Source organism: Carettochelys insculpta, chromosome 3, assembly GCF_033958435.1.
Source record: "Carettochelys insculpta isolate YL-2023 chromosome 3, ASM3395843v1, whole genome shotgun sequence".
Taxonomy (NCBI): Eukaryota; Metazoa; Chordata; order Testudines; family Carettochelyidae; genus Carettochelys; species Carettochelys insculpta.
The window spans coordinates 6784295-6800347 of NC_134139.1; the positions used below are offsets into that span (position 1 = coordinate 6784295).

The 16053-nt window shown below is 47.0% G+C and overlaps 1 protein-coding gene across 1 annotated transcript in view; it reads right to left on the reverse strand.

The window, feature by feature from the left end:
* The window catches only part of CFAP61 (cilia and flagella associated protein 61), a 253647-nt gene that overhangs the window by 226346 nt on the left and 11248 nt on the right, over positions 1 to 16053 (reverse strand). The window contains exon 3 of the mRNA XM_074988390.1: positions 1459 to 1609. Within this exon, the coding sequence (XP_074844491.1) occupies positions 1459 to 1609 (151 nt within the window). The remainder of the gene's footprint in view (positions 1 to 1458; positions 1610 to 16053) is intronic.

Sequence of the window (16053 nt, forward strand, 5' to 3'; positions counted from 1 at the left end):
TGCTTTTTGCCACTGTTCAAGAAAGGCCTTCAGGGCTGGTGTGGGAGCAATAACATCGCACATGCTCAAGCTGTCTCTTTTCTGTCTTTTTGCTGTATACCCTTCTGCCAGCTGTCTCTTAAGATTCAGTTACAGCTTTGTGATGATATTGGTAAGTATCCCAAGCACAGCCTGGGGGAAAACATGCACCACCAACAATACAGTGGGATCAACTGTATTCAAAACATCATCCAGTGCACAAAGAAAACAAACTGAAAAAAAGAGCAATTTCCCTTCTAGTATCTTCAGTTTGAATAATTTTAAAGGTTTCTTTTCATAACAGCACACACAACAATTTTCACATGGCAATGCTGGATGTGACCATTTCTTTAAAAACAGTTGCCTATTATCATTAATGGATAACATTATTTCTAGGCATTTTATTTATCACTTTGACAATTTCAATATTGCCAACTCCAGATGTTCAGGAACAATGAGACTGACTTAATGATAAAGTTTGGATTCTCTGTTTGCCTTCTGGGTTTTGAGCCTCTTATTCAAATTGTCCATATTTCCTCCACAGTCAAAAAGGACTAGAAATTTACTTTTCTGAAAAAAGAAAAGTGGAGCTTTCGCATAAAAACTTGATTCCAGGAGTGAGGACTTTCAGAAAAATGCCAAATATAGTGAGATCAGCAATCCTACAATTCTATGAGCTTGCAAAACAATAAAAATATACAGCAGTCTAGAATAAAGGCAACCAACATTCTTTCTATTTTTTTCTAATCTATAACACTGACAGACCCAGGTTGCCAGGACTAGGGCTTGAACCTGTGATCATAAGGGTTAAAGCACTGTGCTCTCCCACATGAGCTCGAGGCCAGCTGGCTCTCAGCTAAGGCTGTAGAGCAGAGACTTCACTCATCCTAGTATAAGATCTCAGTGCCTCTGAGCACTACACATCCATGGGCAGAATAAATTTTGTTACATGCACGCAGGCATATGTGGATGTGCACCACCAGTAGAAACATTTTGTTCCCAGCTGTGGGTGGGTATGAGCACTCTGCTAATCAGCTGAGTGCAATGTGAATATCAACTGGGTAGCCACCCAAGTTCTCAGCTTATAGGGAACACTGGGGGTAACTATTATCAAATCTAATATAATTTGAAAGTGTTGAGAAGGTTTAGGACTCCAAGTGAGTGCTTTCAGTTAGTCAGAACATTTGTGTAGAAAAACGCATGAGCCAATTCAGTAAAATAGCAAAGAAGTCACTTAGAATAGAAAACAAAACAAAAGTCTCCAGTGTCAGGAATCCTCTTTTCTACAATTATCTCCCCAAATCTGAGGAAATAACATCTCTTTAACATCTGTTGTACTCCTACCATACATTCAATACCTGCAATATTCAAAAGAAACAAAATAAAAACCAAGCTGAGATTCCTCAAGTGAAAACATATCAGAAAAAAATAATTACTTACTGTGCACTTTTTATTACTGTAGTTTTCATGTAAGAACGATTCCCATTCAGCTTGATCAACAACATTCCAATTTGGATAGTCCAGAAATGCAGCATGGGCAATAACCTCATTCTTCTCATTGCTGAGTGTCACAGCTAAGTTAGCTTTTTCTCTGTGGAAACAATTTCAGTTTGCAAAAGTTCCGGAAAAGGTAAAGAAGATTCTAAAAGTGATTTTAGATCTCAAAAGCTGTGTCTACATTACAAGATAAATTCGAATTTAAGGCCGTTAGCTCCATATTACCACGTGACTGTCTTCACTATAAATACCATTAGCTTGCTTTAGGGAGCGCTAATATCAAGATTACAATATCGTCGGTACCCAATGGGTCTAGCTTCAAGCTCGAATTCAAAAGTTCGATTAAAGGCCAGTGTGGAAGCATCATGTGTTAAAATGGAATTTATTAGCCTCCAGAGGTGTCCCATATGTCACCCACAATGCCCCTCAGTGCTCCACTCTGGCAGGTGCTCTCCAGGTATGCTGGAATTAGGTAACAGGAAGACCATGAATTTGAAAGCAGGAGCAGCAAGCCTGTGGCTGTGGGCTTATGTTTATATGAGAGCCTGAGAAATGTCTGTCTTTCTTTGCTGTTAGTGGTGTGAGCACATTTACCCATTACAAATAGCCCTTGCAGGGATTTCGTGGTTCTGTATCTACACTTGCTATTTTTTCTGCGCTACCTGGCACCAGCGCTGCCCTGCCAGACCACGTGGCAACAAGGCTGTGGTGGGGATTGTGCTTACATAAGAGGCCAATAAACTTCTTCTTAGCAGTTTACATTTGTGAATGAACTCCTCTCCCTCTCTCACAGGTGCCATGCAGTCTGGGCCTTTCCCACACACAGCCACATTGTGTGGGTAGCCCCTAACTCCATAAAAGGACAGGCCTGTTGTTCGGGGCTGACTATGCTGCCAGGCAGCATCATGTCCTATCTTGTGCGCAGTTAGGGCTCCAAGCACAGGGAAGAATTTCAGGGGCTTGCACCCACCAGAGGGAGGTCTCCCCCAGTGACTAAGATACTCGGGTCTTGCTGCCACCCGTGGGGAAGGAACAGTCCCCTGGCAGCCAAGATACTCAGGAGCTTGCAGCTGCTGTGGAGGGGAGTGTCCCCTGGCAGCTAAGACACTCAGGAGCTTGCTGCCACCAGGGGGGAGTCTCCCCCAGCAGCTAAGATAGTGGGGGGAACAACCGGTTCTACAGTCACAGACCACATGCCCCATCACCACCAAAAATATTTTCAGGGGACTTGCTGTCCATTGCAGACACCTGCTGCTTTGGTATTTCTGTCATAAAATCTTTTTGCTAGTACTTCCTATCTGTCTTCATGCTTTGACCCTCCAGAAACACAGTGTGGAGGGCCAATTGAGATTCCTATGTCTGTTATAAGGGCAATATTTGAGATTTCACTGCCATCCCTTGTGTTGCCAATGCCTGTGTAGCAAAGGGAGGAAAAAGATCTTTTTTCCTAGACTTTTCTATCCTCTTTCTTCCAACTTTGAAAATACCGTCTGTCCCTGGATTATTTTCAGGGATCAGATGCAAACACATGAGGGTGGACAGTCAGTGGATGGCCAGCTGAGAAGTAAGGTACAGAAGAAAGAGGTTTCTGTTAACTTTTTTGCCATCCCTGTGGATGCCCTACTTTTCCTTTTTTCCGACTGGAAAAATGGACATTTGCTTAACACGTTACAGGAATGAGGACAATACAATGTGGGAAGATGTCAGAGCCCAGCAAGCATATCCAGAATGCTGCGGAAATGAGGGGACTGTGGGATAGGTTCCCACAACACAGTACTGCAACAGCTGATGTTTGCCAGTTGAGTGCAGCAGCAATAAGTCGACTTTGTGAGGAGCACTTGGGGAGGTGAGGATAGCCAAAATTGAATTTATAAATTTCAGAGTTACAAAATCAATATTAATAAATTCGATTTTATCTTATAGTGTAAATGCAGCCTAAGTCTCCAGGTTCAACAGCATCATAAGGGAACCATGTCAGAGGATAAGGTTGCTGATATCACACAGACATTTCCTCCCACTAAATCCATCTCTGTACGACCAAGGAGTTTATCACATTTTTACAAGTGGCCACTGATTTGGGGATCCTCTGATTTTAGGTACCCAGCTTCACCAGGTGGCAGAAATGTAAGACTGGAAGAGACCTGAGGAGGTCATGTAGGCCATCCGCCCATGCTGATGCAGGATTGAATACACCAAACTATACATTTGAGTCATACTGGAACCAATTTTCCAGAGGTACAACTGCGGCTCCCACTGACTTTTGCTGGAACTGTAGGTATGTGGCATGTCTGAAAATTAAACCAAGAGATCTGAAGCTGGGCCACCTGAGTCAACAGTTGCTGCAAACCCTTCAGGTCGAAGGGGTAGGGCTTAGGGCAGTCAACCCTGTCCTCCCCTCTCATGCCACGCTCCCTCAAAGCCACACATGGCGTGGCAATACAGAGTTCCAGAATGTTTCAAAGGAGCCTGGAGCTCCATTCACTGCTGCTGCTACATCAGCAGTGGTGGCAGCTGGAGCTCTGGGCCCCCTTGAAATGACAGGCCGAGGGGCAACTGCTTGCTTTGTCCCCCACCTTCTCCCGTCAGCAGGCCTGAGCTGGGCACAGAAACTGTGCAGCCAAAATCAGTGGCCACTTTAGAAAATATATACCATAAAGCTATGGTCTGAAATACTATTGGGTACGTACTGACTACTCTGGTAGCCTATACATAACATCTACAGTAAAAGCTCTGTTGTTTGATACTTTGAGAGAATGGTGGGTGCCGGTTAATCAAATATTCTGATTAACTGAATTCCCCACTTTACCAGTGGAATGCCAATTTTCAAAGAATTAGAGTACAATAAAACAATATTCAAGTACTCACCAATTCAACAGTAGTCCTGCACTGGAAAGTGGTTCATTTCTTGAAGCATTTAAGTGAATACAGGCAATGTTTTCTACACAGTAGATTATCTGATTATACTATATGTCATATGGGTAGCACATGGTGTGCATCCAAATAATTAAAAATACACTTTGAATTAAAACTATACTGAACAATATTTTAATTTATCTTTTATGATTCAGAAGGCGCTTAAGGATCTTGCAGTGCCTCAGGGTCATCATTAACAACAACAATTACCATTGTAGGTGTAGGAGATTGGGCTTAATCTGTAAAGACTCTATTTTGACAGACCCTGGAACCTGCTTTTTTGAATAAATCCCTGACTTCAGCTTGCTTACTTGTCTTCTGCCTCTTTTGCACAAAAGCAGAGTGCAGAAAATGCAATTGCACAATATGCTGGGCAGTGGACTAGTCCCTGTTACTAAACTGAAGATTTGATATCAGAAATGCCAGTTAATTAAGCTTTCTGTTCATCTGAGTGCTGGATAACAGACCTTTTGCTGTAATATGTAATTCATTTGCATTATAAAGTGCTTCAGAATATCTGCAATAGGAAAAATGCAATGTATAACTAAATTATGTTCTATTCCCTGAAGTGACACTATCACCTCTCTGAAAGGAAAGCCTTCCAACCATCTAGTCTGGCAGAAGAGAACCATAATCACACTTATTAAAAGAGGAAAGGCATTAAAAGAGAAAACCAGAAACCCCAACACTCTGACAGAAGGAATGAGATAGACTTCCACACTCCAGACAGAGTGAACTCTTTTGACCCACTCTGGGCAGGATGCCTGATATGCTCCTAAGTGGGGAACAAGTCCATCCTTTGAAAGACAAAAGGAACACCCTGACAGTGCAGACTGTAACCATCACTATATCTGTAATATCCTAGTTTGATACTGTAACTAAAATATAAAATTCCCTAGCAATAGTGACAAAACAAAAAAGCAGTCCTGTAGCACTTCAAAGACTAACAAAATAATTTATTAGGTGATGAGCTTTTGTGGGGCAGACCTACTTCTATCTGGAAATTATGATAAAAGTAAACTGACACAAAGAGAATTCAAGAGAAAGAAAACAATTAAATGAACACTGATGACTCAACTACGTAGGACAGAAGGTGGGGGAATGAAAGCGGGGGTAGACGGGGAAGAAACTTACTTATTGCAAGCCTCTATCTATTAAGTTAAGTGAGTTGCCTGATATCACTACAAAAATCAAAGATGGGGAAACTGTCCTTGTAATAGTAACAGAGAGGAAGCTGTGCTAGTCTATACACTATCAAAACAAAAAGCAGTCAAGTAGCACTTTAAAGACTAGCAAAATAGTTTATTAGGTGAGCTTTCATGGGACAGACCCACTTCTTCAGACCACAGCCAGACCGGAACAGACTCAATATTTAAGGCACAGAGAACCAAAAACAGTAAGCAAGGAGGACAAATCAGAAAAAGATAATCAAGGTGAGCAAATCAGAGAGTGGAGGGGTCGGGGGGGGGGAGGTCAAAAATTAGATTAAGCCAGGTATGCAGACGAGCCCCTATAGTGACTCAGAAAGTTCCCGTCCCGATTTAAACCATGTGTTAATGTGCCAAATTTGAATATAAAAGCCAGCTCAGCTGTTTCTCTTTGAAGAACGGTGCGAAAGTTCTTTTTCAGTAACATGCATACCCTTTAGGTCATTAATAGAATGCCCCATTCCATTAAAATGTAGACTAACTGGTTTGTGGATCTGGAGTGTTTTCATGTCTGTTTTGTGCCCATTAACCCTTTGTGCCCATTAACCCTCCAGATCTACAAACCAGTTAGTCAACATTTTAATGGAATGGGGCATTCTATTAATGACCTAAAGGTAAGTGTGTTACTGAAAAAGAACTTTCGCACCATTCTTCAAAGAGAAACAGTTGATCTGGCTTTTATATTCAAATTCGGCACATTAACACATGGTTTAAATCGGGACGGGAACTTTCTGAGTCACTATGGCTGTGTCTACACGTGCCCCAAACTTCGAAATGGCCATGCAAATGGCCATTTCGAAGTTTACTAATGAAGCGCTGAAATGCATATTCAGCGCTTCATTAGCATGCGGGCGGCAGCGGCGCTTCGAAATTGACGAGCCTTGCAGCCGCGCGGCACGTCCAGACGGGGCTCCTTTTCGAAAGGGCCCCGCCTACTTCGAAGTCCCCTTATTCCCATGAGCTCATGGGAATAAGGGGACTTCGAAGAAGGTGGCGTCCTTTCGAAAAGGAGCCCTGTCTGGACGCGCCGCACGGCGGCAAGGCTCGTCAATTTCGAAGCGCCGCTGCCGCCCGCATCCTAATGAAGCGCTGAATATGCATTTCAGCGCTTCATTAGTAAACTTCGAAATGGCCATTTGCATGGCCATTTCGAAGTTTGGGGCACGTGTAGACACAGCCTACAAGGACAAAACAAAAAGCACCCATGAGCTCATGGGAATAAGGGGACTTCGAAGAAGGTGGCGTCCTTTCAAAAAGGAGCCCCGTCTGGACGCGCCGCGCGGCGGCAAGGCTCGTCAATTTCGAAGCGCTGCTGCCGCCCGCATGCTAATGAAGCGCTGAATATGCATTTCAGCGCTTCATTAGTAAACTTCAAAATGGCCATTTGCATGGCCATTTCGAAGTTTGGGGCACGTGTAGACACAGCCTATAGGGGCTCGTCTGCATACCTGGCTTAATCTAATTTTTGACCTCCCCCCCGACCCCTCCACTCTCTGATTTGCTCACCTTGATTATCTTTTTCTGATTTGTCCTCCTTGCTTACTGTTTTTGGTTCTCTATGCCTTAAATATTGAGTCTGTTCTGGTCTGGCTGTGGTCTGAAGAAGTGGTCTGTCCCACGAAAGCTCACCTAATAAACTATTTTGCTAGTCTTTAAAGTGCTACTTGACTGCTTTTTGTTTTGTCCTTGTAATGTGTAAGATAATTGCTATCTCTGTTGAGACCAAGGTGTAAAGTATCAACTTGAGAATGAACTCCAATTCAGATCCCTTTTGTAGCCAGCCAGGCTTGGGTTCCCCAGAGACGAGGCTGCACCCAGAAGGCGAGTGCTATATTTGGTTTATTGAAAGCGCGTGACACCCGCGACGGGAGCCCCGGAGACACCGCAGTCACCAGTGGGGGAAAAACCCAACGCGTCCGAGCTTCGCTCGGAGAGAGGCTCTGTAACAGGCCTCCTAACACTGCTGATAAAGCTGAACTCATTAACATAAGATTGCCTAAAATTGCCTATGCATTCCTTATCACTATCTCTAGTGGCCTACTGCTAGCATAGCCTTGGAGTCTTGGCACGCAAGCCTTGTTCTGCAGCAGTTCCCATGGCAGTTATTTTGCAGCTTTTCACCTTGCACAGACTGGTCTGTTTAGATTCTCCTGAGGATTCACAGAGGGGTCGCACTGCACTCTCGACCGTTACAATGTCTTTTTGCACCCTACACTCCTCCCCGCGACCCCTTTGTGAATTCCGAGGCTAGCAGGAATCAAGTGAGGTGGTTGATGCTCTTCTGGCAACACAGCGTGCACCTGTGGAACAGACTGGACAACAATATATGAGAGCAGTAAAAGCAAAGTTTTGCAAAAGGGTATAGTTTTGCAAGAGAGCAGGAGTAGCACTGACACCTATAAAACAGGTGTCCATGAGCTGTCCCACGGCCATACTGTGGGGCAGACAAAAGGCAGACGCGTTGATGGCAGTCTGTGCCAACGTTACCCATACGTTGGAGCTGTCACTGATAGGTGGGCCCCACTTTGAGGCCGTTGCTACAGCAGTCCAGAGGTACCCGTGACCCACCCCATCGGGTTTTGTACAGTAACAGGGGCAACGCCCGTGACCCGCTCAGTGTCCTGCAAAGCCCACACCACTGCTAGGATCTGCTTTTCCAGGGGGGTGTACCCACCTTCGGCTCCGTGGAGGGTTCATGACCAGAAGCCGATAGGTTCTTTTCGCTGGGTTCCTACCTGCTGCCACAGACCCCAGGATGCCACGTCACCGACGGTTGTTACCTCCAGCGGTTGGCCCTGCAGCGGTGCAGTGAGGTGGGCCTGTGCCACCGCCACCTCTTTGCAGAGGTCGAAAGCTCGTTGGTGCTTCTCTGTTCAGTTCCACTGGGTGGCTTTGCGCACAAGCTCCTGTTACGACGGTGTTTAGGGCAGCTTGAACAGTTGGTTCATCTGGTCCCGAGATCATAACGTCGTCAATGTAGTGGTAGCAGGCTGTCTGGTCAGGGAGGTCCAGATGCTCCAGATCAGCCTGCACTAGCTGATGGCAGATCGTCGGGGAGTGCTTAAAGCCCTGTAGTAACACAGTAAACGTGTACTGCTTTGTTAGCCACGTGAAGGCAAACTGCTCCTGAATCTCGGTATGAATGTCAATAGAGAAAAATGCATTGGCCAGGTCTATGACGGTATGCCACGGTGATGCGCTCCAGGATGGTAACCATGTCCGGAACTACGGCCATTAGCTCCAGGGTTACCTTATTGAGTTCTCGATAGTCCACTGTCATGCGCCACAATCCATCCGGCTTCTTCACTGGCCAGATGGGGCTGTTGAAGGGGCTCAGCGTGGGGTGAATAATCTCCGCCTGTAGCAATGCAGCAGTAGTGTCACTGATCTCATGCTCTCCACCGGGAATGTGGTACTGCTTGACTGACACTGCGGTCTGGGGGACCGGCAGACACACTGTGTCCCATTTGGGATGTCCCCGCAGTAGGAGCTCCACAGTTCTGATTGCCCGAATGTAGCGGGGGTGCCCAAAGGCAAACAGCCCATATTGCGTATCCACACACCGGCCACGCAAAACATCCATTCCAATGACGTATTCACCTAAAGGTGCAGCCAGCACAGTCGCCCGAAAGGGAGGGGCTTTCCCCAGCGTGAGGGTGACCTCCACCAAATAAGCAGTGGTCTTCGCTCCTCTGAGGCCCTGCACGACCACCGCGTGACCCGCAGTCTGGGTAGAATGCAGAATGGTCACCTCGGCTCCAGTGTCTAACAGAGCTAACACATGCTGCTCCCCTCCCCGGGGCCACTTGATGGTTAACGGGACGAATGGGCACCGGTCCCCTGCTACCTGTTGCACCGCCACAGCCTGTACCGCAGGGGACCCGCCTTCCCATCACTTCCTAGGGGGAAGGATCCAGTTGACTGGGGCGCTGGGCTCGGTCCTCCCCCCAGCTCCTGTACCTTTCTGTGGTGCCTGAGTCTCGCCCACCCTCTTGCAGGCACCCACATCCTCACTCTGCTGGGTAGGCGGCAGTTGTAACCAACGCTTTTACAAGTCTGGTGTTGGCAAACCATTGATCTCCTCACGGGGGACCCCTGCCTTCAGCAAGTCCGTCCACATGGTTCTCTGGGTCACCCTAATGTGCCCTCTCTCTTGTCCAGGGGCTCCCGCCCGACCACCTTTTCCTTTTGTGGCACAGACCGCTTTCGCGCCTATGACAGCCTCTAACTGCATCAACGTTCCAACCAAGTCACCTACATTCCCGCCCACTGCCATGACCATGGCCATAAGGGAGGCCTTCAGCTCGAGGGGGCAAGGCGTAACAGAGTGGCCTTGATGGATTTATGGACTCCTATATCGTCTGGTCCCATGTCGATGAAAGCCACAGCCCACGCCATGCCCAGCTGCCGCAGCACACTCACCCCTTCTGGGATCGTACGCCAGGGCCTCACCAGTGCTTCCAGTTCCCCCAGGGAGGGGTAGACCTGGTCCACCACTGCAGTTAACCAGCGGTACAGGGACGGCGCTTCCATGGAGTTTCCCTGTGCATCAGTAAAACCTTGCATAGTCTGCAGCGCCTGTCTGACCTGTGAATCCTGGGACAACACGCCCATCCAGTGGAGTTCCGCAAGCAGCAGCAACACAGTGTTGCCCGCGTTGTCCCATACATGCACTAGCCAGGCCAACAGGCCTTCCCCTGGCTCCTGCTTAAAACTCTTCACTAGCTCCTGCAACTCACTTGTCTTAAATGTTCGCCAGACCTCGGGTCACGGTTGCCCCCCTTCCGACCTCAGCTCCTGAATGGGGCGCGCCTGTCTTGGGGCAGTTTGCACAGCCTCCCCGTTCACCTCCTCCTCCCCCTCAGACGAGGAAGAGCTCCAAATGTTACCATCCCAGGTCTCAGGGTCCCAAGTGGCTACCACAAGGACTGCACGTACTTGGGCCATTGACACCGGTTCTTTCCCTAGTTTCACGTGCTGCCAATTCACCATTCTCGCCGCCAACACCTCACAATGATGGGTTAACTCTTGCGTCCTTTCGGACTGTGAGGTAACCACCTCCTGCGCTATCACCCGCGCATCCGCCAAATCGCAACATTCCTGCTCCTTCCCCGCCAGCGCCTTCTGCAAGCGGAGAAGCTCCTCATCCAGGGCCCGGAGGGCAGTTAGGAAAAGCCATGCTACCTCTCCCACTGCCCTTTTTCCTGTCCCTGGCTGGCGGCTCAGCCGCAGCCGACGCAACGCCCCTTCTACCTGTACTGGCATCACACCTGCCGCCTCCTGCAACTCCGGCCAGTCTGCCGGGGCTGCCCAACAGGCCACCATCCGTGCTACCGGCCCCCATCGCTCCTTCGAGGGCCATCCTGCTATGCGCTGCAGGGACAGCACTAGCTTCCCTGCCTCCCCCCATTTCGACCAAAAGGCATCGTACCTGGAGAACCCTGCTCGCTGCGCCAATTGTAGCCAACCAGGCTCGGGTTCCCCAGAGACGAGGCTGCACCCAGAAGGCAAGTGCTATATTTGGTTTATTGAAAGCGTGTGACACCCGCGACGGGAGCCCCAGAGACGCCGCAGTCACCAGTGGGGGAAAAAGCCAACGCGTCCGAGCTTCGCTTGGGGAGAGTCTCTGTAAAAGGCCTCCTAACGCTAACTGATAAAGCTGAACTCATTAACATAAGATTGCCTAAAATTGCCTATGCATTCCTATCACTATCTCTAGTGGCCTACTGCCAGCGTAGCCTTGGAGTCTTGGCACACAAGCCTTGTTCTGCAGCAGCTCCCATGGCAGTTATTTTGCAGCTTTTCACCTTGCACAGACTGGTCTGTTTAGATTCTCCTGAGGATTCACAGGGGGGACAGACTGCACTCTCGACCGTTACAATGTCTTCTCGCGCCCTACACCTTTGTAACCTGGCGTTAAAGTCTCTTTGTTTTAAGGTGCAGGTTTGCAGGTCTTGGATGCAATGGCCCTGCTCCACTGAAATGCTCACTCACGGGTTTGTGTGTATTCAGATCTCTAATGTCTGATTTGTGTCCATTCATTCTTTGTCAAAGTGATTGTACAGTCTGTCCAAAATACAGAGCAGAGGGGCATTGCTAGCACATGATGGCGTGTATCACATTTGTGGAGGTACAGGAATATGAGCCCCTGATCATGTAACTGATGTGGTTGGGTCCAGTGACGGTGTCTCCAGAGTAAATATATGGACAGTTTTGGCAGCAGGGTTTGTTGCAGGGAAATGTTCCAGGATTAGTATTTCTGTGGTGTGGTGTGGCGTGTGGTTGCTAGTGAGAACTCTCCTGAGGTTAGGTGGCTGTCTGTAGGAAAGGGCAGTCTCTCACCAAGGCCTCTGAGAGTGTAGTACCATGTTCCAGTATAGGTTGTAGATTGTTGATAATGAGCTGGAGGGGTCTGAGTTGGGAGTCAAGTGGTGTTCTGTTATTAATCTTCCTGGGCCTATCTAGAAGTAACTGGTTTCTGGGTATTTGTCTGGCCCTGTTAATCTGTTTTTTTTTAAACTTCTGCAGGTACGTAATTAAGTTTTACGAATGCCTGGTAGAACTTTTTGGTCTCTGTCAGTAGGATTGGAGCAGATGCGGTTGTATCTAAGAGCTTGGCTATCAATAATGGATTGTGTGATGTGTACTGGATGTAAGCTGGTGGAATGTACGTAAGTGTTGCGGTCAGTGGGTTTCTGGTAGAAAGTGGTATTAATCTGATCATCAGTGATTTGTACTTTGGTGTCCAGGAAACGGATCTCTCATGCTGAATGGTCAAGGCTGTGCCACATTTTGCTTATACTATACCTGAAAGTCACTATTAATATACAGGTATGAATAATTCTCATTAAAAATTGAAATAATTCTACATTTTTCTTCCTCTTCTGCACCTTGCCCTGCCAATTATATATACATATATGGAGATATACATATCTCATAGAACTGGAAGGGACCTCAAGAGGTCACCGAGTCCAGCCCCCTGCTCTCTCAGCAGCACCAAGCACTAGCCTTGACAGATTTTTTTTTTAAATCTATTTATCCCAGTCTCATAAATGGCCTACCTCAAGGACTGAACTCACATCCCTGGGTTTACAAGGCCAATGCTCAGACTAGATCAGCAGCTCTTATTCTTCAAGTGTCCTTGTCAAGTGCAGCTTTCAATCTGACATTAAATCTCTTCACATCCTCATTTAGCACACTAAGTCAACTTTTTCTAAGTCTTTCTTGTGGTCTTTGTCCCATCACTACTAGCTCTTACGCTCTCTGGTCAATTTATCGCACATCGCGTCATCTAACAGAACACAGCCACTTCAGTCTATACTTCCTCAGCTTTTCCAAAAAGACAACTACCTGCACTACAACCCACATTGTTTCACTACATACCTAACATTTTCATGGTGGACAATGTCCTGCTAAGCATTATTTTATCAGTGTGAAGTAGCTCTTCTCTCTTCCTCACAGGCCAGCATTCTGGCCCATATGTCACATTGAGTCTAATTATAATCTTTAAACTCTTTAGTTTACTTGGTGTATTCATATCTCAGAGAATTCCCATCATTTCTCTCAAATTACACCAAGCACGTTTCACATGGTTCTAACATCTGCTTTTGCATTTCCATCCTGGCTCAACAATAACTGAGGTATTTAAATTATTATACATATTTTAACCACATGCCATCTAGTTTTACTTCCTTCTTGTCTCAATGAAGCATTGCTTATATTCCTTCTTTTGTCAGCTGATTTCTAAGACATTGTCTTCTAATGCAGCTCTCTATACTTCTAGGTCTCTTTCCAGTTTCTACTTACTTTTGAGACACAATACATCATCAGCAAAAGCATGCTTCAAGGAGCCTCTCACCTAATCTCCTGTGTCGAGGTGTCCATAACAACGAGGAGTAGGAATGAACTGATCCATGACATGCCCTGACCCTTGCTGTAGCTACAGCTAGTTCTCACTACTGTTGTGGTAACTTCATACATGTCCATAACAATTTGGCCATGTGTCTGCCAGGCTGCACAAATGCAGGCACACCATTACAATTTTCTAGAAACTCTCTCATAAGCTGTCTCTCAGTCCATAAACACTAAGCACAATGTCTTGCATTTTTCCCTGTGTTACTTCTGCAATATTTGGTCTGTATTCCTTGTTGATATTCCTAACAGAAACTCAGATTGGTTGTAAGTTAACATTCCAGCTCCTTCAGAAAACTTTTCTTGATAACTCTTTCCAGACATTTCATTGTATGACACGGTAACTTAATAGATCAGTAATTATTACACTCTTGCATGTTTCCTTTATATTTGAAGCTAGGGGACAATGTGCTTTCCCTTCACTCATTATACATTTTTCCAGTATGGAGAATTAAGTTGAAAAAGTTCACCATCATCATCATCATCATCATCATCTTCTTCTGTCCTAATGCTTAAAATGATATACTGACCAGTCCCATTAGAAGCATTGCCTAATGGAGGCCAGGACAGGCTAAGCATTCTTGAGCCTTTAACAAGTTTTCCTTTCCAAAAGCACCTAGCATCTTCAGCTTCTCTTGCAGCTGAAGGATATACTGCACTAACCTTGAGCTCTTGCTCCTCTCCTGAACTAGGTCTAGGATCCCCTAGGGTTGCTTCCTATACAATAATTCAAAGGGTCAGAACCCTACTGAAGCCTGGGTAACCGAGTTCACTGCAAATAGGAGTGGTAACAAGAAATCCATGTGGTGGTGGGACCTTCAGTCATGAACTTTTTCAGCACCCTATGAAGTATTCAACTAATCTATCTGTGGGAGGTTGGCAGACTGAAGTTCTCAGTAATATGATATTTGGGAACTCACACAAATTCTTCTATCAGTCATAACATGAAATTCATCACCACTCCATTATTATTTCCTTGGGAATCCCCACCCTTGCAAAGATGTTTGTGAGTTCCCTAGCTATGATGGCAGTGTTGGTTATGCAAAACAGAATAGCTTCAGGGTGCCATGTTGCATAATCTAGGTGTCCTTAGAACTCTTCTCTAGCTGTCCTAATTCTACTGATTCTCTCCAAGGGGGTTTCTACTATCAGCACTCGTGCATAGGGGGCTCCTTAGAATGTTCTTGGTCATCACAACTGACACTCCAGGCAGGCTGTTCAGCCAATAGAACAATCTGATTATTTTCTTCACGGTTTTTCCTTCCCTGGGTGGCCAACACACAGTACTCAGTGTGTAAACTGGAGTAACTCCCTCTGAAAGGGCCAGGGTACCAAGGGTTTGGTCTGGACTTCACTGGTCTGGGGATAATCCCGTACTAACTAGTAGAGGTGCTTTCTTCTTAACTCAAAGCATATCACTTGTCCTGCCCATTGTAGGTCAACTTCCTCCATCATTGACAGTAGCCAGTTGTTCGTATGCTTGCCTCAGGGTGGGGCCTCTTCTCTTGCAGATGAAAGCCTAGTTCTGCGTCAACTAATCCACACCTGTTGGGGCTTTGAGTTCACTGGTCCTGCTGGTCTTCCAGGGACCCTCGTCTGTGTTGTTAAGTTTTTCCCTCCCCACTCCTGCCAGACCTTCTTGCAATTCCACATTGCCAGTTCTGCAGACCCTGGTCCAGCCTTGGTATCATGGTCACCCCCCGGGCCGAGTCTTTTTCCACTATTGGCAGGATTCCAGTAAAGGTCTTCTGCTCATGGCCTAGGACCATGGGGTAGGCAAAGGAGAGGTCATTGTGCCCACTGTGACAGACCACTCGACTGTTCCTAAAGGGTTCTGCTGCTTGTGGGCCTCAGAAACTCAGGGAGGCTCCTCTCATCGCTCTGGAACTTCCTGAAGGCCACGGTCTCCCTTTACCAAGCCATGTTCATCATAGGCCAATCCAAATTTGGAGTGGAGGAGGTTCCCCCTTCCTCCTGCCTCAAGCTCTTCCAGCCTTACCCCAGTTGGTCAGCCCTATCAAGGAGAGTGTTGGGGAGGAGTCCAGTCCCACCCTCTGCTCTGGGCTCCAGCCCAGGCACCCTAGGCAGGGAGGGAGCCCATGGAGCTTTTTGCCCCTGCCCCACAACAGCTCTCTTTCCCTGGGCCTTTTGACCCCACCAACACCTTCTGAGATCTCTCCCCCAGTACCACGCCCCTGTGCTGTGCTGTGCTGTGCTCGGGTCTGGTCTGCAGTCTCCACGCCTCCAGCCTTGTTCTCTCTGGACACCTCGCCCATCTCCTTCTGCTGCCCCTTTATAGAAAAGCCTAAAGGACTTTATTGGTCCCAGGTGCTTCCACTTCAGCCTGATGCTGGCCAACCCTTGATGAGCCCCAGCTGCCTATGCAGGCTGCAGGACTGCGCTCTCTGGGAACTTACAAGGGGAACAAAAAGGGGTTCCCCCAATGCCCAAAATGTTCCCCTTCCCCCAAGCACCTGTCAGCTGCAGACTGTGATCTGCCAAACCA